Genomic DNA, 27,877 nt, shown 5'->3' on the forward strand with positions numbered 1-27,877 from the left:
TATAAGACTTCACCACACCTAGCAGGAATACACACACGCATATGCAAATGCACATGCAACACACACACACACATATATACATACACATATATTATCACCCTCTTGGTGCAGTGGCAACATGCTGGTCTCCTAAATACATACATGTGTGTATGTGTATTGTATGTTTACATACACATATACAGCATTCAGTTCTGCTGGGGATGGACCTTTACTTGCATATACTAGGCAAATGTTACTACTAGCTAAACCAAGTGACTTCCTTTATTAAGCCATGTAATGGAGGTGGCCCGGACACCACCTCCTTCAAATTGATTTACCATATGAATTTTGTAGTAGTGTTTTAGCTTGGATTGTCTGGGTACATACTAATCACAGGGTCCGATGAGTGTTGTAGGAGGCAGACAGCTACAGACAGTAGCTTTTTTCCCTTTCCATTGGCCTGCCGATTGAGACGGTGTCTGAAAACTGCCTCATCCCTGTTCTAAACTCACTTTGCTTCTTTCTCACTTTGTCTGCTGAGTCAGTCAAACTGATGAGTTATTCAAGACTCAGGATGGGAGTTGGCGCAGTCAGTCAGGGACTCCTCTCCGCCACCTAGGCAGAGAGGGAGGTCCAGATAACCCAGAGATCCTCAATCTGCAGAGTCGCAAGCCACCAGTACAAGCTGCTGATGATATACTCTAATAATGGCAATGATGATAATATGATGCTGATCGCTCATCAGCATTGATAACAAAGGACCGAGCAAAACCACACATTCCTCCAGGTGCATCCAAAGGCATTTCTGTGAGCTGAGCCCTGAGAGTGGTCTCGGGCGAAAGATACTTAGATTGCGTTTTTGACCTTGGTGACCCTGGAGAACCTGCAGATTATCCAGGAAGCCCAGAAACAAGCCCTCCAGCTTGCTGCTGTTGGATGGGTGGGCAGGGTTGGAAGCAGGCTGGTCTAGTATTTCAACTTTTGTTAGATGTTCTGTATTATCTGACTTACTACCGTAAGCACACGCTGCTTTTTCACTTAGGGGAAATGTGGATTTTGCAACCTGCTACTGTGAACAGGATGGGAATAGGTATGAACCAGAGAGAACTTTTACTGTTAGCTTATAGAGCAGGAGTTAGTCTCCTCTGAGGGGTACCTGGCAGAGGACGGAGAGAGTTAAACTGCCATGGAGATAATGAAAGAGTGGACTAGTAGTTAATGAGGTCCAGGGTCATAAGGTGTGGAAAGAGCAGATTTAAAAAACAGATGCTTGCATTTGGATGGTACCTACCAAGGGGCTTGGTGTCCTGTAATGAGAAGGAAGGGGTTGGCACACCTGGTACCTCAGAGGCTGACCAAGATGCGACCGTGGAGGTGAAGTTGTGGGGGCCGAAGGAAGGCAATGCTTCTGAGGAGACGACAGTGACAGAGATGGTCACCCGGTGGCTTGTGGCTTAGGGGAGATGATATGGACTCAGCAGGCTGGGGACACACAACTAGAAGATCCATCACTTGGGTGCTTTCTGCTCACGTGGCAGGGAGGAGTCCCCGACTGACTTTATTATGCCAACCGCCATCCTGAGTCTGCTGAATAACTCATCAGTTTGACTGATTCAGCAGGCAAAGTGAAGGAAGCAAAAAAAAAAAAAAAACTGCACTTAGGAAGAGGGGAAGGTAACTCTCAGATGCCATCGCCATCTACAGGCCATTAGGGAGGACAGGTGGCGGAGGCGGGCAGGGAGGCTGGCTCAGAGAAGGGAGACCATCTTGTTCCCAATTAGCAGCGGGAACAACCTCAGAAAACCTGGGCAGATGCTAATGCGTACCGAGTTGACACGAGAAAGCCGAGGCCCTGAGAAGCCCTGGGACAAGATACAAGCGCAAATGGAGACATGGTGTCCTTATCTTTCCCGAGCCTGGCTCCAAGGCACAAAGCTCCGCTCGGAAGCTTTGGGAATGATTACTGTCTGTCTGGAAACCTTCCTGTCGGAGACGGGGTTGGGAGAAAGGGTAATTAAAAGCTATGCCCTGCTCAAAGTTGAATGGAGAGAGAGAGCACAGTTCTGGTTCTGCATGAAAACACAGAAGCTAGAGGAGCAGAGGAGGTTCATAACGGTATAAATATGCAATGCATTTTCTGAGAGGGCAGAGAAATAATGGATAAAGAGATAGAAGTTAACAAGCTACTTAAAAGTCAGGAAGGTTGGGTAGTGAGCTATCGGGATTAATGAATGTTTAATTTCAAACATTAAAACACATTCGAAAAGATTGCCTCGGCAAAAGATAGAAGATGAGAAATACTGGTTCATAAAAATGGCGGGGGATGGGAGGCAGCAGTGAGCAGGTACAGTCTAACTGGATTCTTCAGCTTCTCTCGTGGAGGGAAGCTCTGCTTGCTGTGTTGTGTTCTTTCTCTCTTTGCTCAGTGGCTTGCTGTCTGCTGCATGGGTTTGGGCACCTTAAGAGTGGAAAAGGCAGGCGACAGGCAGGTATTGGTCCTTCAAAGAGCTATGTTAGAGAGATGGCTCAGCAGTTAAAGAGTGCTTGCTGCTCTTGCAGAGGACCCAAGTTTGGTCGGATCACGCACATGGAGGCTCGCCACTACCTACAGTTCTAGTTCCAGGGAGTACGTCGCCCTCTTTCGGCCTCCTCTTTGCTGCTCGCTGGTGATACATGAGGCAAAAGAGTCACACTCATAAGATGAAGCTAAATCCCCAAACAAAAGAGAGCGACACACATTGGGATCTGAGCGGTTAGCTGGACTCAGAACCAATACAAAGAGTAAAATGAACGCTGCCTTCTCTTTAGCCCAGCTCTAGGAGCGGGTCTGGAGGGTCGGCCAAGTCCAACAAGGCATGGAGGGGCCCTTGAAGAGCTCCCCTGGAGGGGCTCAGGAAGATACACTATGATACTGCTGTGGCCCGTGAGAACCACAGGATGCTGTGGTAGCTTGGGGGTAGGATGGAACTGGAGACCCATGTTATTTATTGGTTGTCTGATATCAAACTAGTTACCCATTCTTACTCTCAATTCCTTTATATGTGAAACGGATACACGATTATCTAAACAGAAAAATGATACTGGTAATACTTGAGCGCTTCCTATGAGTCAGGTCCTATTAAGTATTGGCCATATATTAGCTCCCTGAATTTTATTTATTTAGATTTATTTTTTGTGTGTGTGTGTGTGTGTGTGTGTGTGTGTGTGTGTGTGTGTGTGTGTGTGTGTGATAATGCCCATATACATATATGTGGGTGCATGGACCAGTGTATACTTGTGTGGAAGGGCCATGCCTGTCTTTTTTTTTAAATAAAGGATCCTGAGAACTGGCGTTCTCATGGTTGCTTAGCAACCTCTTTACCCATTCAGTCATCTACTGTAGCTCACCTAAGAAGCCCTATAGGACGAAAGGAGGGTTTAAGACAGTAAACAAGGCACAGAGCGATAAACTAGACAGTTGTACAACCTAGATTTGCCTCAGGATTTGGCTCTAGTAGTGACTTGCTGTGAGACCTAAATAAGCCAGTGTATGACATCTCAGGATAGGGCTGGATTAATTTGTTTCTATGACAAAATACCAGAGTAGGATATAAAGAAAAAAGACTTTTTAAGCTCACACACAGTTTTAGAGCCTGAAAGCGGGTGGGACCATCAGTTCTGTCCCTGGAGAGGGCCTCGTGATTGATCATCATGATGGGGCATGTGTGAGGGGAAGAGGCACAAGGCAAGACAGGAAGCCAGAAAGACTTGAGGGGCCAAGTTGCTTTTTTTAAAACTTTGGGGAGCTAGCCAGGGTCCCCCCCAAAACCACACTAATCCCTTCTGAGGGCAACACTCTCAGTGACCTAACACCAGTTAGGTCCATGTCATTGTCGTCACGGTGAGAACCATGATTTCTGGTTCTTTAACAGTAGCAGGCGTTCAGTAAGTGTTGGCATCCCGCACTTTTGCAGTTTGCAGGGGACGGGCTAAGAGGTGGGAACACAGAATGGCTCCACGTGCATCACACCACGTCCTCAACAGTTTTCAATGCCGGTGAAACAGCCGCTTAACCGCTTAGTCACGAACCTTATGGCACGGAAACCACCTTACGGCCTGAGACGCCTCCTCAGGTGGAGCAGCTTTCTCCATGCTGTTGAGAGGAAACTCCGTGACTCACAGCCAGCCAGCAGAAAGGGCTAGGCTCCTGCCCACTCTCAGTACAGAGCTTGTGTGACTTGGATCTGAGGTGATGCATGCTAGAGCATTTCATTAGGCATCTGGTGCCTCTGCCAGCACTTCTGTTATCACAAGCTGCTGGATGCGAGGAATTACAGTGCCCTTAGCCTATTTTAATTTTTGTAGTGTTCTTATCCTGTCTTAAGTAACTATGACCAAAATGCCTAACAGAAACGACTCAGGTGGGGAAAGCTTTATGTTGGTTCCCTGGTTCAAAACTTGGAGTGCACCATTACTTGAGCAGAACATCTTGTTAGAAGGAGCTGTGGTGAGCTGGCCTTTATTTCTTGGTGGACAAAAGCAGAGAACAGAGGACGACAGAGGGGGCCCGAGTGACATATAGTCTTAGCACACTCCAGCGATCTACTTCCTCCAACTCTGCCTCAGCCGCCTTGCACCATCCCCCGATGATGATGCTACCACATTAGGAATCTGTTGAGGGATTAATCCCTTTATCAGGTCAGAGGCCTCATCATTTAACTATCTGAAATGAGATTACAGGCTATGCAGAGGAGTCCTTCATTAATTTCCTCAGCATTTCTTAATCCAATCAAGTTTGTATTAAAAATGATTCTGGCCAGGAAATGAACCTAGGATCTCTTCCCACATGCTAGGCAAGCGCTCTGCCTCTGAGCCACATACCCTTAGCTGCAGCCATGTCTCGTTTCGTCACCACAAAGATGATACAAATAATGAAAACAGCTCTTTCTGCTGCTTTATGTCATGGTGCATCAGACATCCAGCCAAGATTTACTAATTTATGTCTAAAGAAAACATCAGTAACGACAACAAAAACCAAGCAAGGGGCTGGAGAGGTGAATCAGCAGTTAAGAGCACTCGCTGTTCTTCCAGAGGACCCTAGTTCAATTCCCAGCACCCATGTAGCAGCTCACAACCATCCGTGACTCTACCTCTTCCGGCCTCCATTGGTACCAGGTTCATAGGTGGTACACAGACATACATGCAGGCAGAACACTCACACACATAAAATAAGAAAAGCACATACATTTTATTAGTGTGAGAATTTGCTTTTGCTTCTAATGATAAAAATTATATGTATACCAAAGACTTGTTTGGAAATAAATATCACTTATGATCATAAAAAAATATGAAATAAATAGGACTCAAATTCCAGCTGCTCTCTATGATCCTTCAGAAACCTCTAGAGACAAGAATATCCTCTAAGTCTTTGAAAGAGCGCAGTCTGAGGCAGTCACAGAGGATGTCCCAGAAGCCCCAAATCTGAAGAAACACCACAGCCTGTGGGTGGGAATGCTTCAAGAAACAGCTACAAGAGATAGGTCTTTCTAGGTCTTGTGCAAACTTGGGGTGTTGGTGGAAGCGTTGAGCATGCATTCCAGCTGTCAGCACACAGTGACAAGATGGTGCCTGGGACTTGAGTATATGAGAGACAAGAGGTGCAGCCCTCAGCTGGGCCCTTGGTCCCATGACTGGTGTCTCCAGGGCACTGACATTTGGGTCACCTCCCCACCAGAGTGCCATGTCTAGTTTCCTGTGTTATGGCTGCTTGTTTTGCCTTGCTGATCATCCCCTTGGTTCCTTTGCCACACCAGGTTGGACATGTTTCTCAGGCCTTCTGCCCTGATACTGACATCCCTTCACATGAAGCCTTGACACAGGCTTGGCTCCTCACTCCTTCCCCCTTCTATGGTAGGATACTCTCTATCCCAATATCTCACCTGAACAGTAGGTATTATATCTATAAGATCTTCTAGATCTTAATATAGAAGCTACACAAATAAAACCACTGAAATATGCTCCAATGTGTCTCCTTCAACCCTCCCCACCCCCAGCTAGAGAGAGCCAGAGGTGAGAACACCCTTGGTCTCAGGTGAGTGGCCAGAGAGCCCGGGGAGAGATAAGAGAGTGAGGGTAAAATGTTAGGCAGAAGCCCATATCCCAGGAAGCTCTCTGTGTCCTTATACTGGCACAAGTCTTCCTGTCCCCTCCCTATTCCTTAAAAGGGAACAGCAGCCTAAAAACTGCGGGCTGTGGGTCTCAGCTTGGGCCTTCCAGTGACACCGATGGATGTCCCATTCGGCTGCTCTGGGTCGGGTACGAGTGACCAACGGAGACTAACACAAAATATTTGGACCTTTTAAATTAAGCTCCATTCTGAAAGTCAAAGGCTCGGAGATACTAGTCTTTCTAATGAACTCTGAAGGGTGCCTGGGCTCAGCTCGAGACTCTCACGGGCATGTGTGATGGGACTGTGTGAGTGACCACCAGTCTCTGAAGGAACTGACATCACAGCCCTGATCCTGGCTGCATAATGTTCATGTCATGCCTTTAGGACCTGGCCCAGAGGAGAAAGTACTCCCCAGTCCTCCACCAGGACATAGTGCTCACACTTAATGGTCATGTTACCTTCTGCCCTGCAAAAAAATAAAAAAGGGAGGGTGGGTCAGCTAGACTAATGACATCTTTCCTCATTATTTCCTTCCCTCTCAGGCCCATGGGCCATCTTGTTTGGACTCTGGTACTTACTGCCTTGGTGCCTTTGAACAGTGACCTAACTCTTCCGAGCCAACGGAAAAGGACGGGAATAACTTACATGACCTGGGAGAGTATTGTGGAACTCAAGTGAACTCACACATGTGCAGCATGGCACACCCAGGAGAGGCCACACTTCACCCATGTGCATCCCATCACCAGTGTGGTTACTTCACAGGGTCTTGGCACCATGACAACGTGGGCATAAGGCTCCACCCTCTGCAGGAAACACGGTGTGGGTGGTGCTCGGTCATCGTGCCACACTTGGCTTTTACTACGCTAGCTGGGAAATGATCCCTTCTACTCCGAGCTAGAGGCAAAGAGCCGGGACACGGTCCTTTCCTCAGACCCAGGGCGAAGGTAGCAGCGTTGCTTCTGGAACCTGGAGCAGAAGCAAGCATGCCAGGGTCTGCTCCCACTGTGATCCCAGCTCTGCCAGGAACTTGAATGTGAATGTTCTTGGGGGTCTCAGGCCAGATTCTTATCAGCGCTCGCATTGGTATCGGGTCTGGGCAAGCACAGGACTGCAGCGCTGGCAGTGGAGCTCAAGGTGGCTCACCCCTCCCTCACCCCTGCAAACCTTAAGAAACTGGTTACTTTATTTGAAACGTGAGGAGACCCATTGCGGAGCTCTGCTGAGTGGACAGCAGTGACTGAGGCCAGCCTTGTTCAGTCCGGTGGAAGCTGGAAGCAAGACTCCCCAGGAAGGGCAAATGTAACAGAGTTCATTTGGCGCGCCTTTAATCCCAGCACTTGGGAGGCAGAGGCAGGCGGATCTCTGTGAGTTCGAGGCCAGCCTGGGCTACCAAGTGAGTTCCAGGAAAGGCGCAAAGCTACACAGAGAAACTCTGTCTTGAAAAACGAAAAAAAAAAAAAAAAAGCATTGAACACCAACTGGTCAGCATGCAGAGATTAGGAGACTCCGGAGTGCTCAGCCCTGAGTAGGATGCACCTCTAACACCCTCCCCAGGAAGCTCAGGGATCTGCAAGGAAGGGGTGAAATGATTGTAAGAGCCCAAGCTCGTTGACAGAGTCCAGGAGACAGTGTTCACCAAACACAACAAGGCTCTTCCACATGTGAAGCCACAGCAATCGCGACAGCATGCACAAGACCTGCAGAATCCAGGCAGACAAAAATCCCAGGACGGGGTGGGGGCACGAAATCCCACCACTAACTGCAGAGACAACATAACTGCTAGCCGGACAACATAAACCTGACTCCACGGGGCATGGACAATTAAAGAAGGAAGCTGAGCGTCTGGTGGGAAGGGTTGGGAGGAGCTGGGGGACTTGAGTGACTATGTTCAAAACGTGTTGTATGCAATTTATGAAAATATTGTTTAAAAAACATTGAACCGGAGAGAACTGTAACCATCAGAACAGTGAGGGAAACTGTGACCTTATAGAGCTAAGAGAGCACCTAAGAAAATGTGCTACATCCTATTTTCCCAGTACTGTCTCCCAACTCGTTCATGTCCTTACAGAGGGACCTTGGTGCTCTCCTTAGCTAGTGTGCCTCTGAGGTAGAGCACAGTGGAAACACAGCCATGAGACATAACCTGGGTCCACAGCAGCCACACAGATGCTCTAGGAACACGGGCCATGACAGAGGCTGGCGTTCTGCTATGCTGCAGCAGAGACCCCAGCCAGCAGGAGGAATGGGTTACTGAACATTAGAGTGTATGCCTACAGAGGCCTCTTGGCCTGGTCCTAACCACTACAGTCCTGCAGGCCTTTGAGCTGAAGTCTAGACACTATGGAGCAGTGAAGACGCCCAGCTGTGCTCTGTCTCAAGTGTAACCTATAGAAGCCATGAACACAGAAGTGACAGGTTTGGGGTGACTGGTTATGGAGCCAAGGACTCGAGCTGACAGTGATACTTCCCATGAAACTTTCAGGGGCCAGGGTGGACATGCATGGTGAGCTGCTTGGCCCTACTGGCCTGAGTTCAAACATGTCACTCTTACCACAAGCATCATGCACCCCTGGCCTCCCTCTCACGTACCCTGCATTTCTGATAAGTGAACGCAGGAGGGCGACACAGAAGTACATCCCAACAGACTTTCTTGGAAATATTTCTACAGAAATACTGGAAACATGTATAATTGAAGGCATGCAGTCAACCAAAATAATAGTTGAGAATTCTGCAAGGAAAGATGCCAAGATTCAAATTCAGGGTAGTTTTACTGAAAACAAGTGAGTTCTAGATATCTAATACAATCACAAAGACCAAAAAGACGTTTCACACTGATGGTGTGGTAAAAAGCTAAGAGGATTAGTCGCCATCTAAGGTATAACCAGGAACTGAGGTAGGAGGATTTTGGGGGGTTTTATTTTTTTGAGACAGGGTCTCACTGTCCCTGGCTCTGACTGTCCTGGAACTTAATGTTTAGACCAGGCTGACCTCGAACTCACAGATAGCTGCCCGCCCCTGCCTCCCAAGTGCTGAGATTAAAGGCGTGTGCCATTAAGCCTGGTGCAGTAGAAGGATTTTATTGCAAGGCTACACACTTCAGCCAGCCATTGGTTCCAATTCCAAATAATATGAGAGAGTTTGAGAGAGAGAGAGCGAGGAAGAGGGGAGAGGTAATGGGGGAGAGGAGAAAGAAACAGCGGGGGGGGGGGGGGATTGTCTCAATGGAAGTAAGCACGCACCTTAAGGCATTAGACCACAAACAGCATTTCACCTGCTTCCTCTGAAGCTGCCTCAGCTGGGCAGCTCGGCTCCCACCATGGTGTGGAGCCCTTGGTAATTTTATCCTCCCCATAATGGGTGACACATTCAGCAATCACTTCCACTTTGTCCAAAGTACATGGTCATTCAGAGCCTGGTCTTTTCAGGCACCCACTGGAGGCTTGCGAAGAATGCAAGCACCCTTAGAGTGTATTAGATCCTTACTTCCGAGTCCTTGACATAAATAAGCTCAGCTTAACCGGAAGGCCCGGTACTTTGTGTTAGACTTCATTTGAGAATTTCCTGAAGGGTCTGATGCTGTTTTCACCGAAGGGCTATCTAGTTTCACAGCTTGGGTTACCTAGTAATTCACATCTGAGTTATCTAGTTTTTTTATCTTTTAGTTACTTAGTACCTCATCATGGGGGGCATCTAGTACCTATCTCCGTAGTTCCAGAGACATGCCACAATTGACAAAGTCTTCCACATATGTTAACTCACTTTAGCCTGTAAGACACTGCCAGCACCCCTAGTGCCCCCAGAGAACCTCTTTCTTTGGGGTGTCAATGGTCCAGCCTTCCATGGGTAAAGAAGACTTTGCATAATTCAGACGATTTAAGTTGAAGGAAAAAAAAAACCCAAACAAAAATCTCACAGGGTCCTTTTCTAGCCTTCACTGCATTGATAATCTATTTCTAAAAGTTTTATATCTTGGTAAGAACAATTACCATGAGATCTGCTATCCTAGGATTTCTTTTCCTTTTTGCTGGGGATGGAGGCCAGATCCTTCTGCATACTCAGCCAACCACATTCTCAACAGCTCCTGCCAAAGCTCCTCATGTACCATGCAGTAATTGCATGTGCTCCGGGGCCCACGTGACACAGTGATCTCTAGAATACACGTGTAAGCAAGCATACAGTTTCATTTAAACAAGATGAATCTGTTGGAAAAAGCTAAGTTCTACCCCACAAGTTTTTGTTTGTTTGTTTTTTTTTAATAGGCCCATGGTTCTTACAAAAAGAAAAAGACCAGACTGGACAGAATGATAAGCTACCCAAGATAATCACTACCAGCATCATCCAGGGTGAGCCAGGCCCTGGTCCTCCATGTCAGTGTTTAACCAGTGTGACATTCCCTCAGGAGACATTTGGCAATGTCTGGAGTTAATCTGAATCTTCACAGTGGAGGTACAGCAACGTTCTGCAGGCAAAGCACCCACATGTATAAAAAACAAGTAAATCTAAAAAAATTCTTTTTGAGTTTATTCGTTGAAAACTGCATAAATGTACACAATGTATCCTGACCATTCAGTTGTCCCCAGGCGCTTCTTCATCACGCCTCCCTCCCAATTTAATATCCTCTTATTAATTAATTATTTAAAATCCACTGAATCCAATTAGTGCTGCCCACATGTACACACTGTCATGTGGTCAGGTGTGCCAAGCTCATGTATGTTTTTAAACAGAAGGAAATCGATTCCAATCAGAAAAGCAGCAGCAGGTGAATTTAGTACATGTTGGGGAAAGAGCGGCCTCAGTGCATGGGCCTGGCGTTCCTGAGGCAGCAGTCACAAAAGGAAGCTGTTATTTCCATTGGCACTGATGCTTGGTGCCCAGCATGCCAGGCATTGCCAAGGCATGCGTTTTGGCTTTAAAGGATGAGGTGAATTTTTTCCTTATCTCTGTGTGCTTCTCAAGGGAGTCTGATTCCAGGAGACACAATGCACACTCAATGCAGGGCCACCAAAGTGCTTGTGGAAAGGCTTACATGGCACAACCTTGATGTCACCCACTGAGTAAGGGACTCTGGACCCTAGCCAGGCACCCTGAACTATTGCCCTTTTCTGACATTTCATTTCTGAATAATCTTTAACTGCTCTTAATATTGCCTTAAGGAGCCACCATTATGGGGTCACATGTGGTGGTTATTATTTCATTAAGATGATTAGGGAAGGACAGAAATGAAAAGAAGCCAAGATACCAGGATCCAGATGCTCATGGGTCCACACACTTCCGAGGCTGGCCTGCTCTGCTGTGAGTCACCAACACGGGCCAGAGGGAATGTGGCATCCTTCCCAGACCAAGTAACAGATGGATCAGCCACACAGCGCCTGCCTCCCAGTGGACCAGAGACTCAAACTTCTATTGTACAATTGTCTTAGCAAAAGAGGATGGGCGGGAGTTTAAGGGGTGCTTCATGCAGCAGAGGATAGGATGAGTTATCTAAGGTCTCTTCGTTAGCTTATCAAGTCTTCCCCCATGGCTGTTCTAGACATCACTAGGTCTCTGTGGCTGGATTCCCCGACACCCTGTACGTGGCACTGCCAGACAGCTCCACATCTCAGCCACCTGCCCGTCCTCTTCTGGGATCCATGGTCAGAGCTAGCCCTAGCTAGACTAGCCTATACAGCGCTGGGCTTAGAGCATGAAGCTAGGCTTGCTCAAGAAGGTGCTGCATGACGGATAAATAAGGAAAGGATGGGCAAAGTGCAACCACGCTTACGGAGGGCAGTGTCTCTTCTGGGTTACAATAAGAAAAAGGGTGAATTCTGAGAACCACATCAGGGGACTTGCCGTGACCAGTGACAACGAGGTCTTCCACACAGGATGCTGTCCTGGTACATACTAACTGTCAACTGAATCATCTGGGGAAAAGTCTCTTTTGAATACCTTTCTTTATAAGACTGGCCTGTGGGCATGTTGGTAAGGGATTATCCTGATTATTAGTTGATACGAGAGGTCCAGCCTACTGTGGGTGGCACCATCCTTGGGCAGGTGGGCCTGGTAACTTAGAGAAGTGAGCCAGAGAGGGAGCTGGCAAGCAGTTTCCACCCCGACTTTCCACAATGAGATGTTGTAACCGTACGATGAACAAACTATCCTGTAAGTTGCTTTCGGTGAGCGTGTTTTATCACAGCCTCAGAAAGGTGGCTGGAATGGGGTGTGAGTCGGGGCTCGGCAGTGTGTTCTCAGACCGTGTGTCTTTACACTGCAGATCCTGTACCTGCTTCCCACCCCATCCTTCTCGACAGGGAGAGGAGTCCTCCTACAGCCATTGCCTTGCCTGATAGTGACAAGCCTAGATCCTTTGATGAAGCGTGCCCTCTGCCTGTTCGGCATGGCCCTGTCACCAAGAGGGGATGGGACGAGCCTTTACAGTGGAGAATGTATGTTTCGCTTGACTAACCACAACGATCCCCTGCTTGTCACTGGCCCAATGGGCTCCACTGCAACCTCTAACATAGAAAGTAGTGCACACTGAGCAACTTCACACAGCTGGATAATGCACATCTGCTCATCTCATGCACATCCTGGAACATGCCTTGAGCACCCTACCTGTCTAGGTGCAGCCCCAGCACAGAAGCATAACGGAAGTTGCCTGATGTGACTCTAAGGGTCACACGTAAGGTGCTGAAGGAATCTGGCCTTGCTTTCTCAAGTGTGAGGGGAGTGCAGTCTTCTGGCCTTCGTACATGTGTGAGCCTTCGTTGGTTTATTTGTTAGTAGCACTGTGGCCAGGCTTTTCTGGGCTTGTGACAATCGTGCCACTGGCTGGTATAGAATTTGTGGATTTACCTTTCATCAGAGGGAAGCTCGTAAAACCATCACTGTGATGTAATTGAGCTATCCTGGTGCCATTCCCACCCACAGCCTGCCGGGTGGTCATTCACGGAGGAAATGCTATTGTTTTGAGGTAGCCTAAGCTCTGTGCTTTGAGGAAAGAAGACCATTCGGTGGAGGCGTGTGCACAGCCAGGCCCCTCTGAGACGGCCTCAGCGGCAGATCCACTCACAGGAAAGCAGCTCAGGTTGTGATCCTGTGAAACTGGGTCTTATCCCCAAACAAAGGAGTAAAAGTAGCCACAGGGGACCCAGCCTCATGCTAAGCACCCAGGCCTCAGAGCACACAAGCCCTGTGTTTGACACAGTTGGGTCTAGACCCTGTCTCCTGGTCAATTCCTATCTGCTGGAAATATCCTGGGATGGTGCCCTGTGAAGGAAGATCCATCTCTCTCTCTCCCTTCTCTCTCCTTTCTCTCCCCATTCCGTGTGTGTGTGTGTGTGTGTGTGTGTGTGTGTGTGTGTGTGTGTGTGTGTGTCAGAATGCAGCTGCAGCCTGAATTCTTGGGGTAGAGAAAAGGCATGACCTGGGCCAAAAGATGCCGAGCTTGTCCCAGCAGAGGCTCGAAGTTGACATCTCTCTCTCTAGCAACACCACCTTAGCTTCCTAGACTACATCTAGTCCCTGGTGTCCCCCTTAAAATACCTTGAACATGACACATTTCTGGTGGTTCCAAGAAACCAATGTTATCTGAGAAGGAAGTTCCCCACGACAGCCGTTGGGAATTATTAAAATCCACCAGGAGACTCTGCTCGAGAAGGAAGTTCCCCACGACAGCCGTTGGGAATTATCAAAATCCACCAGGAGACTCTGCTCTGAATTCTACTTGTGTTGTTCCGCCAGGTAACCACGTACCTTCTGCTTTCCAGGCACGGGGAAACCTACTTCCTGGTCTCTCGGGGATCCAGTGGGGCCAGGCAGCTAGCTTTGACCAACAGATTGTGGGAAATTTGTGAGCCAGTAAGATACGCATCACTTTTGGGTTATAGTATCACCTACTTGAGGGAGACCCTCCATGGCACCTGCATCCATAACCTAGGGTGGAGTTGGTAGCAGCTGAGTGAGCCCACATCCGGGAAGAAAGGGAAGAAGGGTCTAGCCACACTGCGCAAGAGGTTTGTTTGCGTGAGAAATGCAGGGGCGGATCAGATCCTTCTGCCTTATTTTGTTACGTTACCCGCAGTTACGTTTCTCTGAGTCATACAAGATGGTCTGTATTAGAAAGACAAGTGATGGGAAAGAAAAACGCAGAGGTATTGTTTCATGGATTGAGTCTAAAACAGATACGCAAATCATGCTTATCCTTTTTTCTCAGGCTCTAAGAAACTCTGTATATTCATGAAGATATGTTACATTATCTTTTTTTTTTTAAAAGAAAAAGTGTGGAAGATGGATCAGTCTGTCATGCAAACCTGAGAAACTGAGTTGGATCCCCAGCAACCATATAAAAGCATGGTTATGCCTCCTTGTTCAGTTGTATGTAAGGACCCTGCTTTCCTGTTTGACTGTGTAGAATAAACATATGCTGAGCTTCTGGGTGCTGTGGCTTCTCCATCAGAGAGCCCAGAGCTCCCCATTCCAGCTTTTCAGTGTTCACGTGTCTTAGTCACTGTTCTATTCCTGTAAGAGACACCCCGGCCAAGGCAGCTCTTAGGAAAGAAAGCATTTGATGGGGAGCTTGCTTACAGTTTCAGAGTCTTAGTCCACGGCAGGGAACATGGCGGCACACGTGGTGCTGGACCCGTAGCTGAGAGCTACATCCTGGTGTGCAGACAGGAAGAGCGGACACTGCCTGGCTTGGGCTTTTGAAATCTCAACGTCACCAGTGATGACACACTTCCTCCAACAAAGCCACACCCACTCCATCAAAGCCACACCTCCTAATCCTCCTTTCATATTGCCAATCCCTGGTGACTAAGCTTTCAACTACAGGAGCCCATGGGGACCATTCTTATGCAAATCACCACACCATATGTCTGTCATTTCTTCCTCTGGTTGCCCATAGTCAGGCTTTCAAGACCTAAGCTGTGCCAAGGACATGACACTCATGGATCTCTGAAGACTTTCCACAGCAAATTATTTGCTGTATCTGGCTTCCCTTACAGCACACCACCCAGCAGGCCCCTTCTGATTGTGGAGGTATCATATTCTCCCCCCTGGGTGTATTATTCTAACCTGTTATCAATGGGCCTCAACCCTACTGGTTCCGAGTAAGGCCCTGAACAGAAGGCTGCATCACTGGTCCATCCTGTGGTGCCGGATGCTCTGCCACACGGGTCACATGCAGCAGTGGGTCAATGGAGCTTAAAGGTCTGTGAAGATGAGATGCTGTTTACAGCCTTGGGTGTATCTGGAGTTTATAATCCTGGAGCAATACCTATCATTCCTTTTTAAATCACTGTTTTCTAAAGAAGTACATCTTGGGGGCTGGAAAGATGGCTCAGCAGTTAAGAGCACTCGTTTTTGCCGAGGACCTGGGTTTGATTCTCGGCACCCACATGGTGGCTCACAACCCTCTGTAACTCCAGTTACAGGGATCTGACATTGTCTTCTGAACTCTGAGGGTACCAAACACATACGTGATACTCAAACATACATGTGAGCAAATGAACTCATTAATATAAAATAAGTACATTAAATTTTTTAAAAAAGTACTAGATTGTGTCTTTTTACTACTACGCCTTGGTAGGGACTGCATATTGAACTATAAGCCACCAAGATACCACGGAACTTAAGCTGCCCATCATCCAATGAAAGTGGCACGTCCAAGAATGTCCTAAGGAGGCCCTGAGGCATGAGTAGGTTATATGGAGCAAGAGATACTCATGGTACCTTGGCACCTCTCTGCATCCCCACACCAGAGGCGCTGAGCTGGCTGTGTTCACATGACAAAGGGAAGCTGTAGGCCTGGTTTACATGTTTCTGCATGGTGTGCAGACACTGCCCCCTAGTGAACAGCATAGGTATGGCATCCTCCCTTGCAGACATGGATTGCACTTGGCTGAGAGGGTAAATGGTCAGATGTCTGACTGAGCAGCAATTCACAGCCATGCTCAATGACTTAGCTAAGTAATCAGGCTCATGGAAGGAAATCTGGAAAAGTTAGGGAAATGGCCTACTTTGGACAAAAAAAAAAAGCAGGCATTTGTGTCCCAAGCTCACTAAAGGAACACCTTAGCTGAGGACATCAGTGAAGTGGATAGGAAAACCTATTCTGTGTGGATTCTAGGCAGCCTCTTTCTCTGGCCCCCTCTCATTGACCAGTGGGTTCAAGGGCAATGGGTGGTGGGTATGTGTTGGCTAAAGACCATGGAATTGTACTCACCAAGGTCAGCCTGGCTATATTCACTGTTGACTCCGAGCAGCAGAGATGAACACAGAGCACCTGATAAGGTACCATTCCCTGGGTTAACCAGTCAGTGACCAGCAGGTTGGTTACACTGGCAGGGGCAGTGTTTTGTCCCTGCAGTAGACCCTTACTCTAGGTATAGGTTCATCTCTGCATGACCGAGATCCACAACTCCAGGGATCAGCGAGGAAACGTGAATGGTACCACTATTACTCTTAGGGACTCACTGGTAAAACTGACTTCTTATCCTTAGAATGATGTGCTCTGGTAGTTTAACAATTCCACCGTGGAACAAGAACCACTCTACCAAACTGCCAGTTCAGAATGCTTCAGCCATCTTGGGATCCCTGTATCTTTGAGTCACTGGCATAGGAAGGAATTTTGGTTCCAAGGAGAGACAACAGCAGATGACCAGAGCACGTCTGGAACACAAGGGACACCTTAGACCACTTGGTAATACCAGGCTGTGTGGTTCAGGTTGGGGGCAGGGCACAGCACACGGTACTACAAATGGCAGAGCCTTCAGGAAGGAAGGGATGGGTTTACCCTACTGGGTACAACCAGCCAAATACTTCCTGTGTGCAAAAGAGATATAGGATGGGCACTGGAAGGATGAAGGTGACTGTGAGACACGCTAGGACCACGTGACCAGCTACAGAAAGGAGGACTGCCATCAATGAGTACTTCCTGCTTTGTTATGAATGTGTGTGTGTGTGTGCGCGCATTAAGCCACATTTCTGCTTCCTTTCCTTTCTCATCCTTTTATGATATAACCTAAGGTGTCAGCATTGACTATGTGAACTTTTACATCATAATGCGCAAGTTACAGGATGCTACAGGTACATCTTCCAAAGATGGCCTCCTCTTCTAGAGGGAGTGTGTTTTTGGCTTCTCTCCAGATACCGGCTGTACCATGGTAGGCAGAGGCTGACTCTGCCATTGTCTTTGTTTGATGACTGGCTACGGCTTAGGGAAATATCTGGTTGATAGCAGATAGAGAAGAATGATTAATATCACGTAATCAGCTTGGTCAGGCTATGACACGTAGTTGTTTGGTCAAATGCTAGTCTAGATGTTGCTGTGAAGGCAACTCGTTGGCTAAAATCAACTAAGTTTTAAAAATGAACTGATTTTTAATCTCCTTTAGAAGATGACTTCAAGAATGTATCTTGCAAATACAGTGGCACTCACATGGTCAGTCCAAAATCTTAAGAACAATCTAGGTTTCCTTGTTAAGAGCCAGAAGGTGGAAGGGAGCAGCATCAAAACTAAACTGGTTTTCAAACACTCAAGGACACAAACATACAGCATGCATATTTAACTTCACAGGGTGGATGCCCTCCTGGTTTTACCAGCAGAGGCCAGTCTCTTGCTACCCAGCCCACGTGTGACAGGCAGCTGAGAATGTCACCTCTGGAGAGGAGTTTGGACCATTGCTGTGGTATTCCTAGGTTCCAGAAGGGGAAGAGTCTGAAGGTTCTTGGAAGCTGAACAACAGGACCTGAAAATTAGGGCTGGGGATGGCCTGAAGGGGGCTGTCTTCACCTCAAACACAGGAGACATAGAGGGTGCTTAGGAATCCTGGCCAATACACTGGAATCCAGAGTCTGATTTCATACAGAAATGTCTTAAAGCAGCTCCAGGATATGGGCAAACCAAGAAGACTGCTAAACTCACTGTGCAAACAACCTTAGCCCAGCAGCAAGGCTAGATCACGCTGGAATATTTTTTTGGATAGTGCGTCTGATAATATGCAATTATAAGGCATCTGACCTTTCAATTTTATTTTACTTCAAACCACGGGCTACTAGAATATTCTTCCTTAGTTTTGTGGCTGTCTTGAATTTCAGCCGGAGAGCACTGATTTATAAAGGTGGAGTCCGATCCTGGCTACTCATCGCCCGGCTACTGGCCATCGACTCAAATCTTTTATAAAATAAGAGAAGAGCTGAAAATATCGTCCATATCCACTAGCAGGTTGGCATCCTCCTTTTTTCCCCCCCAGTTCTTTTTTAAGAAACAAGTCCTTCCCAGATGGCTGAACAGGTTGCAAACTCCACCAGAACGACACAGCCCAGGGACAGGGTGCTGCTCAGACCACAGAGACTGCAGACTTGTTGATTTTTCACTGTCGTATCCTGGCACATGGCAGGAAAGAGCCTTGTTCCCGTAAGATGGGCACATCACAATGAGCCTCTAACAGGAGGGACCACGGCGTATGGACGAGGGAGACGCCCCTTTCGGATTGACACAAAAACTGTAGCGGGATTGTTGGCCCGGGCAGACCCTCGAGGCTTGCCTGCTTCTCCTCTAAGGAGCTGACTTCTTGGTTTGGCCTTTTTCCCTTGTGGGAGCCCACAAAAGCTTCCTAGTGAGACCTGAGCTTGCTTTACACAGCAGGGCTGCATTAGGGGATGACTTGACCATGTGTGTGGTGACCAGGTGTTTGGGAAGGTCTGAGCTTGGCTGAGCTGGACCTTCCAGGGATGTGGAATGCATTCTGTTAGTGAATTGAACTCCACTCCCTGGCATTCCTTTAAAAGTCCTTTAGTAGAGACAGAAGGGGCTGGTGGGATTTGACCCAGGCCTTCCTGAGGCTATCCTGTCTCTCTCCTCTATATTTCTATCTAAATCTCTTACCCTCACTCCTAAGAGCCCATGGGGTAAATAAATGTGGGAGCTGGCCCCCCACAATCCCTGCCAGAGGCCTGGCGTATACAATATAAGGGCTTCAGTGAACATGCTGAAGCCTCAATTGTCCAAAAACCATCGGCAACTGTGTGAGCAGGACCCAATAACCAGCCAGCTCCAGGCTCAGGGTTGGCCCAGGATGCTTCACTTACCTTTTCATTTTTCTTGTCGTCTGGCTTGTACCCTGTGTTGATGGGGCTGGGTATGGACAGACCACTGATGGGCGGCCCTCCAGACTCCCCGCTGAGGTTGGCAGCACTGACGTTGGGAGGCGTGATGGCCGACGCTGCCGACGTGAAGGGAACGGCTGGCCGGGGACATATCTGCGTCGGGGGCTGCTGGCTGTGCTGTGGGGACACCACAGAGCGGGACCGGAGGCTGGTGGTGGGCAGGCGGGATGGAGAAGTCTGAGTGCGCAGGGGCGACACCGTGGCCGTCGGTCGGTCCAGGGCCTGGGCTGAGGGATGGGTAGCTGGAGAGATGGTGGATTGAAAGGTTAGTGTGCACTTACTTGGCCATGGGACTGCAGTGCGGTCTCCTCTCAGGCTTGACCTTTGACCTCTGAGGGTTCTGAATACTCCAGACTTGGCTACCACTGCCGGAGGAGAAACTGAGGCCAAACAACCCTGAAATTGCGCTCTTTACTCTGGCTCAGCATAGTCCTTATCCCAGGTGCCCCAGGGCACACCAGGCCATATTAATCCAGCGTTTTCTTACATTTTTACCACACTTACTGGAACTATTTCTTACCACTGAAATTGGTCCCATTCCTTCAGACATAGGAGAAAAACACACAACACAAACAATATCCTCAGGCTCCAAATATGCCACAACTGTAAAATACACTTGGAAATCTTAGCGGTGTGTCTGCAGGTGGGAGGCCTCTCCATACCGCACTCCAGGCCTTCGGCTGTAAGCCGGCCCTTCCTCTGACGTCTTCCAGGTTCACTCAGGCCATGGTGTCTTAAGGCTACAGGTGATCCTGTTATATACAAGGCCATATAGAAAATGGCCTGAGGTATGGGTTTCTTTAAAGTAATTATTTGTGGTTTCAGAGGGGTTGGGAACCCAGCATTTGGACACTGTGGACAATATGCCTCGAGTCGTGAGGGAAAGGCCCAGTGATTATGCAGATCAATGAAGCCATTGGGATCGTTCATTACCCTGTAACTCTTGACTAGGACTGTGGGCTCCTCTGCCTTGCCTACTGCCTGAACCTTCCTTTACCCCAACCTACCAGTTCTTGAGGGGAAGTGACAGCAGCCAGCCAAAAGCCATTGCCCTGGAGACTCAGAAACTGTTGTCTCTAGCGCTGCTCAGGGCTTCCCATGCAGCCTTCTGCTCTGCCTTCTAGAAAGATCCATCCAATCAATGAAGATGCACGGTGTGACCACCACCTGAAATCTTGAATTGCCTCCTCCTATAGGTACTTAGCACCGCTGAACAGTCTATATCGTTCATTCATTTATCACATATCAATTGTTCCTTGTCTCTCTCCCACTACGCCGTCAGCTGAGCTCTGGGAGTCTGGGGACAATGGCTGTTCAATTCACTAATAGAATGCATTCCACATCCCTGGAATGGTGCCAGGCATGTGGAAGATACTTAATATAGTTTATAATGAATGAGTGATTACTTGAGAAGGGAGAACTCCCAGCTGAAGCATCACTAATCATTTCACAGAAATTAATCATGAGAGAAGAAAAAAAAAATGTCCAACGACGCAAGCACAGCCCATTGCACAGGCTGCCTAGGTTCTGACTCGCCAGCGATCCTATTAGCAATGTCAAAGCAGCTACCCACTCTTTGAAGAGTAAGCAGCAGTAAAGGCTGGTAGAGAGCACACGTTCTCTAGGCTGGCTTAGTCTTTGGTTTGCACTTTGATGGTGCCATGGGCTTCTGACACTGGTTTCCCCCTCCCCCTCCCCAGCTCCCTAATCTGTCCCCAGTACCTGGCATCACCCTGGAACTCGTCCAGTTCTGGAATAATCTCTGTGACTATGCTTTTGATGCTTCTGTCTCCAGTTGCTCTATTTTCTGCCTAGAAAGCCCCATCATGAGCAGTGTGAGCACCCCAATCCACCCTCCAGCTGAGGCTGCTCTTTCAACCCGTTCATCTCTGCCCTGTTTTCCTGGCACATCCCTTTGTACGGCTGCAATGTGAAATATACACACTCGGCCGCAGTCTGGGCTGCCTACACTGTTTGATTTCCCCAAATTTGAAACGGGATGTCTTTTCCATCCTGCTATTTCTGATTCATAGACATTTCATTTCTGACAGCTCCTGCTTTTTCTTTCTCTCTTTTGTGGATTTTTTTCCTTGCTTTGGAAGATGGTGCCCTGTCCCCTGTATGTCTATCTCTGTCTGATTTCTTCATTTCTTGGGTACCTTTTACGTGCACTTTCCCTCCCGTGCTTTGAAATCTCAGTGAGCCAATCCACACCCATCTGTTGCTCCGGACCTGGCCCTCCCTGGGTCTTCCAGTTAGTTCTGTGGCCCTTCTTTGTGTAGCGGTTTCCTCCAAATTGAAACATTTCTCTCCCTGGGGGGATACAGGGAAGCTTGTTTTTGTATTATTTTATTCACTCAAGAAGTAAACAAGACCTTCAAGTCTCAGAAAACTGACCCTTAAAAGGCTCATAAGGCGCAGTCAGTAGGTTAGAAGAGACTTGGATGGATTGATTGACTGATATGTCTACAACTTGGGCATGGAGCTGCAAGGCTCCAGAGCTCCCGAGTCCTCCACCCACACTCAGGTGGGCTTTTTGTGATGTAACTGCTATGGAGTCATAATGTGTCCCTGTAAGTAACCCCTCGCCCATGCTTTGTTAAGTACATCCAGTGAGTTAATTTGTTTGCCAGGCTTAACTTGGGACTGCCGGTCTGCCATTGTGTTTGGAATTTAGGGTTGGAGAGAAGAGGCAGGGAGTTCAAGAGAAGGCACTGGATCCAACTGTCCTTCAGTCAGGAGGTAACTAATACTGCAGGAGGTGGGGCAATGTGGTGGCACATGCCTTTAGTCCCAGCACGTGGGAGGCAGAGGCGGACTGAGCTCTGTGAGCCAGAGACCAGCCTGGTCTACATAGGGAGTTCCAGGCCTGCCAGGGCTACATAGTGAAACCCTCTCTCAACACAACAAAACATCCCCCAGCAAACCAACAAACCAACAAACCCTGCAGGAAGAAGGCAGAGTAGTCTGGGCAGGTCTGAAATAGTTTACGATCCTTCAAGGGAAAGCATAGCCTGTTCTTTTACCGCGTAGGGAGGGACAAAGTGTGGTGGCCAGAGAGAATGGGCTGGTCCCAGGTCAGCTGACATCATCTAAGAGACTAACGAAGAAATAATCAAATCTGTGCATGTTCAATCCAGATGCTTTTTTTCCTTAAATATTTTTGATCCACTACTAGTTGGATCCACAGCTCTGGAGGGTAGACCATATATAGGAATACATTTTTTTTTTTTGTATACTGATTTTGTATCTTGCAATGCAGAATTCATTTTTAAGTTGTAGGGGTGTGTATGTGTGTATGCCTTGGGGTTTTCCATATCTAAAATCCTTATGTCCACAACTAGGAAGTTTCACTCCCCACCCCCAACACACCTGTATACCTTCCCACTCCCCATAGGGAAAGTCTCCCATCTTTCACCACCAAGTGTGAGGGCATCTGTGTGTTCTCACAGGGGGCTTTCATCACACAGAGGTTCGCTGCCATCGCTCATTTTCTAAAGTTCCTTAAATATGGAGTAAATACTGGGTTCTGGGAAATACTTTGTTTTTGAGATAATCACATTATTTTGGTCATGAACAAGATGAAGGACGTAAGTTGTTTAATGTTAATCCAGCCTTGGACTCCTTGGATAACCCCACATGGGGAGTTACTACCCTTCTCAATGGCTGCCCAATTAGATATGGTCTGTGATTTTATTGTCTTATGAATTTTTTTAATTAAAGTAATGCTGGCTTTATGGAAAAGGACAGGAAGTATTCCCCTTCCTTTTTTTTTTTTTTTCCAATTTTCTAGGCAAGTCCAGAAAGTTGTTTTATTACTGTCTCATTGTTTTAAATTTAAATGTTATAATTTCCCCTTTGATTGTTTTATATAATTTACTGGTGAAGTCACGTATCCTAGAACTTTGTTTGTGGGTGTTTTAAAACTAGAAGCTCAGTTTCTTTTATAGATATAGGCCTATTCAAGTTATTTCTTGTTAATATGTCTGACTATTTTGTGTCTTTAAAGGATTATTTGAATATGTCCATTTCATCTATCGAGAGAACTTACACAAAGATTTTACAGTAATTCCTTATTATCTGGTAGACTCTAAAATGATATCACTTGTGTTATTTCTGGTGATGTTCACTTTCACATTTGTCCCTTTTTACTTAGTGAGGTGGCTAGAGGTTTATTAATTTGATGACTGACCTTCTCAAAGGACCCCCTTTTAGCTCAGTCAGTTTTACTATCGCTGCTCTGTCTCCCTCCCTCTTGGTCCATCACTCCATTTAGCCTAGAGGCTATTAATTTGATAAGCTTCTTTGTTTCCTACCATGGATATTCCATGCTGTAAATTCCCTCTCCAAGATTGCCTTGGCCGCATCCCACACATTTTGATATATTGTGTTCCTTTTTATTTATCTCAAAATGTTTCCTACCTTTTATTTCTTCCTTGATCCACTGATTATTTTGAAGTTTATTATTATGTTTTTAAACAATTATTTGTGATACTGATTTCCATTTCAACTCCACCGTGGTTGGGGATGTAATCTGTGTGACCTAAGTCCCTTTACACGTACTGGGATTTTACATATCATGGCCCAGGACTATGGGTGAACACGGGAATGTTATGTGTGCACTTGAAAATAATGTGTATTTTGATGTTGATGGGTAGGGTATTCCCTAACTGCTAATTAAATTAAGTGGTTATGGCTGTACTAATGCTCTATACTATTACCGATAGTTGATACAATTTTGAGAGAGACTTACCTTTGTGGATTTCTCCGTGCCTGTCAGCAGCTTCATCCATTGTTGCTCAGGCATTTTTGAAGCTTTATAATTTGGCTCATTAATACTTAGAATTGTTATGCTGTCTTAATGAGCTCAGTCTTTGCCCCCTTATGTAGCTGTCATTACCCCAGTGACTCGTGGCTATCCATTCTCCTGCCTGACATTAGTAGATCAATTTTCTTTTGATTAATATTAGCGTGGCACACTCCATCCTCATTACTGACAGAATCTATATTTGCATACCATCCCACTAGCTATAATCGACGTATAACTTCCAAATCGATGCCTTTGGTCTTCTCCCAGCCATTTTGAAATGTGAAGCCTAGCAAAAATATTTAGGCTGCCTGTCATGCATCTTTCTTGGAGTTTGAATGAGGTGACGCTGCGCTTTTTTCTTAGCTCTCAAACGGAGGTGACAGGAGGAGGGAGCCATGATGGACAGAGGGATTGGAATCTCACCTCTGGCAACTGAGGGTGGGGCTTCCTTAGGCCAGTCACCTCGAACTTCTGAACCTCATTTTCTCCTCTATAAAATAAGGAGCATGGCGGCAATGATGGTGAGACTGTCTTCTATGTGAGATAGGCATCCACACGCGTACCGGTGTACACACACACTGTTTCATCCATGAGATACAGTAGCACAGTTGCAGTTATGCAGTGTCCGGGCTGCAAGTGCCAGGAACACACGTGGCTTCTGTTCTCTCCCTTAAGTCCTGACCATGACACTTTGAAGTAGGAAAGCACGTCTCTTATTCATAGCACAAGTTGGTATTGTTTTTGTTTGCTTGCTTCTAATAAAACCTGAGAACGCAATCCCAGCTCCATAGGGGTCTAGTTAGACCATTTACTTGGAATATGGTGGTCTGTATGATGAAGTTTATCACTGTACTGCACTATCCTCTCTTACCTATGTGTTCTTTATTTCCTTCTGCTGTCTCTGTCTTGCTTTGGGACTAACGGAATGTTTCTACAATATGATTTGTCTCCTTCACTGCGACGTTCTATGTCTATGTGGGATGGCATCTTTCTCTTATCTCGGTCTCTCACCAGACATTGTACAGCTCTACCAACACAGCAGAAGAGCAGACAGCAGGAGATAGCACTTCCCTTTCTCCCCCGACTTCTGTCTTCTTGTCATTATAGATTTTAATTTTATATGAGTTTAAATCCCATAACCAACATCGCCCTGATTGTGTTTAAACCATCCACTGTATTTTAAAGGTATTTAAATAAGAAAAAAACCCCTTAGGCTTTTATTTATGTAATTACCATTTTTAGTGCTTTTCATGACTTTGCAGTGTGGATCTCCATCCTTTTCAACTTCTGTTAAACTTTGAACAATTCTAATAGTGTAGCTCTATTTCTGACCATATCTGTAAGTTTCACTGTCTGATTTTTTACTTTGTTTTCACATTTTAAAAGATCGTTTTTGCTGGGTATAGAACTAAAGATCGATAAACACACTTCCTCCTGGTTTTCACTGCCTCCTCACTTGGTCTCTTTACCCGATACCTACATCATTCCTACCTTTATTGCTACTAACATATTATTTCTCTGGCTACTGTTAAGATTTCATTTATCATTGATTTTGAATAATTTGATTATTATTATGCAGTTTTTTATACGCTTCTTCTATTTTAGAGCCCACTAACTGCTTTAAGGTATGTATTTATAATTTTCACCAAACTTAGAGCAACTTTGGTCATTATTCCTTCAAGTTATATTTCTCTCCTGCCTGTTTGTCCTTTGACAGTTCAAATTATACACACATTGGGTCCTTTAAGGTGTCCCACTGTTTACTGACACTCTGTTAACTTTTATAATTTTATTTCTTTTGAGAATTTCGAGGAAGAGTACTGTAGTAACATAATTTCACCCCTCCTTCATGCTCCATCTTAAATTCATCATTAGTTCTTTAATTATGAGAGAGAGAGAGAGAGAGAGAGAGAGAGAGAGAGAGAGAGAGGAGAGAGAGCTGAGTCCATTTAGTGGCTGACCAAATTGGATCAAATAACCTATCAGGGTCCTTATCCCTGGAGATTTCTCTCCCAGCAGCCATTAATTGCCTGTGATTCTTCATCTAGGGGCGGGGCCTTGTCAACTGGTGCTGTTACTGTGTATGTTTTTAGGCAATTGTTTAGACACTCATATTGCTGCGATTTCACAGCTGCAGCCTCTCTATCCAGCAGCAGATATCCTAGTCTTCTTTCCACCCCTTCTTCAACGATGCCCTTTGAGGCTGAGGTATAGGAGCTGTGTTCCAGATGTACTAATTGAGTTAGGCACCCACAGCCACTTATTCTTTATATTTTAATCGGTTGCAGATATCTGTAATGGTTTCTGTCTGCTATAAAGAGAAGCTTCTTTGATGATGGGTGAGATCTATACTTACATGTGGGTATACAGATGAGTACTTAGACTGAGTAAGAAATTATACTGGCTTAGGAAATGGTGGTAGGAGGTTCTCCTCTAAGACCCACGACCTCATTAGCTGCTGGCTAGGTTTACAGTACTAGGCATGGATTCCCTCCTATTGAGCAAGCTCTAAGTCCAATTAGATGGCTGTTGGTTACTCCCAGGCTGTAAGTGCCACTCCTGCATCCTTGGGGACATCTTGTTGTGATGGTTCATGGGATGTATAGCTAGGAAGGACTACTGATTGCTTTTCTCTCTTGGCAGCCTGCATAGCACCTTTCCATACTATGACAGCTAGTCCTCAGGGACGAGGCTTCCAGGCCAGCTCACGGTCGGATCCTCCAAGTCCTGTGTCTGACGTGTGTGGTGTCTTTAGCCACAAGGTCTTATCTTCAAATTCTGTGAGGCAGCCAAGGGCAAGGGCAGTGGCTTATGCAGTGTGGGGAGTTTCTTGAACTCTTCTCCCCGACGACTCTCAGGGAGGTTTTCTGACCAGCAACCTAAAGGGAGGTTTTCCACACCTGGTACTGGGAATGTTGTTAGTCTGTTGTTCATTGTCCCCTCAAGTGGCATAACTTCACCTTATATACACATATATAGATATAGATATAGATATATATACCTATATATGTGTGTGTGTGTATGTATATCTCTATATATCTATTTGTATTATGTATGTATTTTGAAGTAAGCTTATAAAGTAGTTTCCCCATGGCTTTTTCAAACGTTCTTTCTGTGATTTCTTCCTCTTTCCTTCCTTCCTTCCCAGTGAGCACCCCACTGCTGTTTTCCCATTCCCCCTTTCATAGCACCCATGTCCTGCTAACACCTCCCTAGAGCTCTCCACCTCACCATGGTCCCTCCAGGTGATGTACTCACATCTAAGGATTTGGAACCACAGACCACGGATGAGGAAGAACATGCGGTGTTTATCTTTCCAGGGCTGGATTACCTCCTCCAACATAATATTTTCTAGTTCCGGCCATTCACCTCTAGATGTCATGATTTCATTTTGTAGAATTCCATTGTATACATGTACCACATGTTCTTTATCCATTCACCAGCTTAGGGCATTTGGGTTGATTCCACTTCCTAGCTATTGTAGAAAGAACAGCAATGAAGATGGCTGAGCAAGTATCCGTGAAGTAGGATGGGAAGAAGTCCTTTGGGCACATACCAACGAGTGTATGTGCTCGTATGTGGGATAGCTGGGGCAGATGGGAAATTGACTTTTAGCTTTTGGAGGCTTCTTCACACTCATCGCCAGAGTGCCTGGACTGGTTTTCAGCCCCACCGACAGTGAATGAGTATCCCCCTTTCTGACACCCTCTCCAGCTGGTTATTGGTTGTTTTCTTGATCTCAGTTTTAATTTGCATTTCCTTATTTGCTATGTTTGATGAATACGTCTAAG

General features: G+C 46.6%; 1 protein-coding gene across 1 annotated transcript in view; it reads right to left on the reverse strand.

Annotated features, from left to right (window-relative positions):
* Positions 1 to 27,877, reverse strand: part of Sh3rf3 (SH3 domain containing ring finger 3) — a 301,431-nt gene that overhangs the window by 15,904 nt on the left and 257,650 nt on the right. Inside the window, exon 8 of the mRNA XM_052744948.1 lies at positions 19,199 to 19,518. Within this exon, the coding sequence (XP_052600908.1) occupies positions 19,199 to 19,518 (320 nt within the window). The remainder of the gene's footprint in view (positions 1 to 19,198; positions 19,519 to 27,877) is intronic.

Source organism: Peromyscus californicus, unplaced genomic scaffold (genome assembly GCF_007827085.1).
Source record: "Peromyscus californicus insignis strain IS unplaced genomic scaffold, ASM782708v3 Scaffold_19__1_contigs__length_69161282, whole genome shotgun sequence".
Taxonomy (NCBI): Eukaryota; Metazoa; Chordata; class Mammalia; order Rodentia; family Cricetidae; genus Peromyscus; species Peromyscus californicus.